Source organism: Diabrotica virgifera, chromosome 6 (genome assembly GCF_917563875.1).
Source record: "Diabrotica virgifera virgifera chromosome 6, PGI_DIABVI_V3a".
NCBI lineage: Eukaryota > Metazoa > Arthropoda > Insecta > Coleoptera > Chrysomelidae > Diabrotica > Diabrotica virgifera.
The window spans coordinates 223,067,945-223,072,392 of NC_065448.1; the positions used below are offsets into that span (position 1 = coordinate 223,067,945).

The 4,448-nt window shown below is 35.0% G+C and overlaps 1 protein-coding gene across 1 annotated transcript; it reads right to left on the minus strand.

Moving 5' to 3' along the window:
* Nucleotides 1-551: 551 nt before the first annotated feature.
* On the minus strand, nt 552-3,618 carry LOC126886745 (uncharacterized). The gene is made up of 3 exons (XM_050653762.1): nt 3,400-3,618; nt 3,002-3,317; nt 552-2,886 (listed from the first exon to the last, which is right to left on the minus strand). The coding sequence occupies exons 2-3, from the start codon at nt 3,309-3,311 to the stop codon at nt 2,801-2,803; spliced, it is 396 nt and encodes a 131-aa protein (XP_050509719.1). The 5' UTR covers nt 3,312-3,317; nt 3,400-3,618; the 3' UTR covers nt 552-2,800.
* Nucleotides 3,619-4,448: the final 830 nt, after the last annotated feature.

Below are 4,448 nucleotides of genomic sequence, written 5' to 3' on the forward strand. Positions count from 1 at the left end.
AATCTTCTGTTTCTTAGGCGCGGCGCAAATTGAACCTAAGGCCGATGCCACATTATGCGTTTTGACCGGATGCGTTTCCGCCGCATCCGGTGAAAACGCATAGTGACAGATCGGTCCGGTTGCGTTGGAAACGGATGCGTTTTGAGTCATCGGTACGCGCTTACAAACTGCACCAGACTAAACGCATAGTGTGACAGGTCGGTCCGGTTGCGTTGGAAACGGATGCGTTTTCACCGCATCCGGTCAAAACGCATAATGTGGCATCGGCCTAAGCGAGTCACAACCTGCGCCGGTGGGACGGGTGACCTGTGCAGTTATTTTTCTAGCGTGCCGCATATTAAACACAAGCCAACCCGACCATCGGCTGTCGCCGTAACGAATAGAGACGGGCAAAATAAGTGCAAACGTGTAACGGTTACTATTGATACCGGTTCTCAGTGGTACTGAGTACAAATACTGATTGCAAAATACTGATGTATCTGATCCTTGTACTGAATTGACTAGGCAACTAAAAAACGGTAGTTCCGTACATGTAACTAGCAGTGCCGGTTTAACACAGTCTGCCGCCCGGTGCTGATACGGATGCCGCGCCCAGGCTCAAAAATATTTCTTAACTTTATTTCAATTCAACAAAACATATTTTGAATACAAGTTTATTAAAATAAAAAAAAACAATTACAACTTTTTTTGGTTTCAAACATAAATGAAAACTAACAATATAGGTACAAGGAAAAAATTAAGGGCGAACTTCACAAAGTAAAATAAAAATTTACTTAATAACATTCAAACAGGTAACTTCAGGTAGGTAAGCAAATACCTTTACTATTGAAAAGCTTGTTTTCTTGATTTTACTGAAGCGAAGTTTTCGATGATATCAGTTATATTTAATTCATTTAGCAGGTCCTCGTTAATTGATAAGACTGCTAAGGAGTTCAAATTTTCTTGGGAAGTTGCATTTCTTAAGTAGGTCTTTACCCTTTTTAGTGTCGAAAGAGAGCGTTCGCCACTTGCATTTGAGACCATTATGGAGAAAAAAATACGCAGGCAAATATTAACGTTTGGAAATGAAGATATTAATTTATTAATTTAATTGGGGAAGAGACGTTAACAAATGATTTAAATGAACACATTCTTGGGAAAAATACTCATCCAAATCCTCCTTGTAGTTTTGTTGTAATTCGGTTGCCGATCTGAAAATATCTTCATCTTCCGTAGCTTTTAGTTTAAACAAAAATTCAAATGCTCTTGAACAAGATTTATAACTATCAGATCGGCGAATAATCTCCGACTTAAGATTGTCTATTATACAAACATAACATTGTGTTCGCATTTTTTCTTTTTGGCTTAAGCTTGTCTCCGAATTCATTTCTCCTAATTGCAATTTTTTTTTTGATAATCCTTTTCTCAGCATAATTTTCGTTCCCTGTTAACAACATTCCTAAGGCCTCGTAGTGATCAAAACGATCACGTAAGAAATCAAAGTAATCTGCTAAAGATGATAACAGATGAGCGGTTGTGCTTAAATCCATATTTTCCTTTTGTACTGATTTATTCACTTCATTAACCCTTTGTAAAACGTCAAGCCAAAATGATAAAATTATTCCGTTTTCCAACAAATTAAGTTTTTCCGATAGAGAAGCTGCTTAGGTAACTTAGCACTCTCTTAGGTAACAGTGTCTGGCCCGACTCAGCCGAATCCTTTAGTGCACGAGACAATAACTCCCACCTATGTGTAGACACGGAGAAAAAATTGTAGATAGCTTGTACCAACATGAAAAAAGATGTTGCTTCCAAACAACAATCTGCTGCATTTTGGACAACCAAATTTAAAGAGTGAGCAGCACACGGACAAAAGAGAGCTAAATCATTGTAAGCTTTAATACGTGCTTGCAAACCAGAATACTTTCCACTCATATTACTGGCATTGTCGTAAGACTGGCCTCTACAGTTCTTAATATCTAATTTCAAAGACTCTAACATCCCAATAACTGTTTCCTCAAGTTGTTGTGAGCTATGCCCAGTGTTTTTATAAAATCCCACGAATCTTTCCACGGGATTCCCTTTATTGTCACAATATCTCAAAATCACTGAAGTTGGTCATGGTGTGTTATGTCAGGTGTTGAATCTACACTTATAGAATAGTATTTGTTTGCCTTAATTTGTCTAACAATTTCATCAATGACTCGATTGGATAAAATATTCAGTAATTCGTTACATATATCTTTTGATAGATATGACGTTTTGCCCTTACCTAAATTTGCTCGTTTATTAATATGATCTTTCAAAAATGGATCATATTCTGACAATAGTTCCAGTAAACCTAAGTAGTTTCCATTCCGTTTTTCGCCAATTCTTTCATGAGTACCTCTAAATGCCAATTCCCTGGTAGCCAGAAACTTTATTACACTTATGATTCTTTCTAGTACTTTCACCCAATATTCTTTCGCAGTGCTAATTTCCTTTTCGAGTTCTACATCAACTCTTCCTTGCTTTAATAAGCGAGTCATATACATTTTCAGATTATCTATATGATCATTAGATCTTTCATGTTCGTCTAATCTTTCCTTACTTTTATTCCATAATGAAAATCCTGTTTTAAATTGGTTTTTTTATTTCCAAATAATACACAATAAAGACAAAATATATTGCCAGTGCTCTCGGAGTAAATTGCCCAATCGCGGCGAACCACTTCTCCATTAACAAGTCTTTTATAAAATATTTGCTTACCGGCATACCTGTGTTGTTCCCCGAAATTTCTTTTTGACATTGAAAAGTCCATATCTGTAAGATTCTGTTCGACTCATTTTTCTAGAATCATTTCTGCATAATTATGGGAATCTTGCCAAAGTGCCGGATCTTTAAAATTAAGTAAATCCTGTTTTGGATCTGAAAAGAAATAAAAAAAAATTATTTGTCATTGTCCTGTTTTATTTACCATTTGTAAAGGCATCGTTACCTTTTTGCATTTTAGCCTCGTTAAAAAAATTTAAATATGCCTTACCCGAGTTACTGGTGGTTGCTTCTTCATATTCTAATACTTTTGAAACAGGTGATACTAAGTGCTCTGGCTCTGGCACTAATTCTGAAGTCTCCAAAATAAGTTCATGTGGTTGAATATGAATATATTTATCACTAGTAGCACTAGAACTACTACCGGGTTGGCAAATATTTGTAGTGTCGTCTTCTTGATTTCCATCAGGTATAAAAAATGCTGTCATTTTGGGTATACCTTTCAAAATTTTATTTTGTCTTTCTTGCTTTTCTTGTTTCCTTTTACGCCAGAAAGATCCAGGTTGTTTCCGCCCTTCCATATTTTTCTATTGAATATTGATTATATTAATATTTAATTTACAAATTATAATTACCTATACAGTTTCAAATGTAAGTCAAACATCTTACCTTAGTTTAGTTGTACGTTTGTAGGTATTTCTATTTCTACTCGTATTTATACAACTGCCTGGTCTGTATTAATAGGATAGAACAAATTTTACTAATCAAGTTGATTTTACTAATCAACTCTAGCGACCTACGCCTTATTATTTTCTGGTTCAAATGTTCAAGTAGTAAGCAGTTTCTGTTTTATTATTTCGGCGCCGTGCGCCGGCCGGCGCCCGTCAGGCCGTCTGCCAACCCAAACGTGTATTTTGCGGTGTTTGCACATTGTTCTTAAACGCTGTAGAATGATATAATTTTACTGCGCAGCATGTTTGTACGTTATCTGACATTTAGATAACATAAACTGAAAACAGTGCATAAACCATATAGGTACGTCGACGTTAATAATAATAATTTATTTATAAATTATTGTTAAGTTTTCAAGTTAATGATAAAACAGTAAAATTTTTATTAATATATCATGTGGATTTGTATGCAAATTTTATTTTACCATAATTATATAATTTCGGAACAGCACGCGCTTCGCGCGTACCGCCCTAGAACCTTCAACCGTCCGGTGCTACAGCACCCAAAAGACCCCTGGTTAAACCGGCGCTGGTAACTAGTAACGTTTTAAAAATATCTTACATCTCCCTAGTAGTCGTAGCGGTATGACTTTCGAAAACATCGAATTTGATCATAAGCGGGTGCATAAAAAGATATCTTACACTGAGTATTCTATTTCTACATACCTTTATAATAACAAGCATAAGTTAAACACTGCATTGATTGTGATTGCAAAAACGGTTCGCATGTTTTAAATAGGATTTTTGCTGATTATGTTTTTGATAAAATATTAAATCACACAAAAAATACAATTCCCAACCATCATTTAATTTTTAACGATAAACAAAAGTCTAATAAATATATGATGACAAGTTTAAAATTGAGCGACTTAGTCGATAACAGTGTCATTAATAAATATTTTTACCATGAATCATTTTCCAATGATTGTGTGGATTTAGAAATACATACTAAACATTTTTTGATCTGTATAAAGGAGATTATAATTA

Coding starts and splice junctions, on each gene's coding strand:
- LOC126886745 (XM_050653762.1), bottom strand. CDS start 3,311: ATGGAAGGGCGGAAACAACCTGGATCTTTCTGGCGTAAAAGGAAACAA. Junction 2,887..3,001: donor AGCAACCACCAGTAACTCGG/GTAAGGCATATT, acceptor ATTTCTTTTCAG/ATCCAAAACAGGATTTACTT.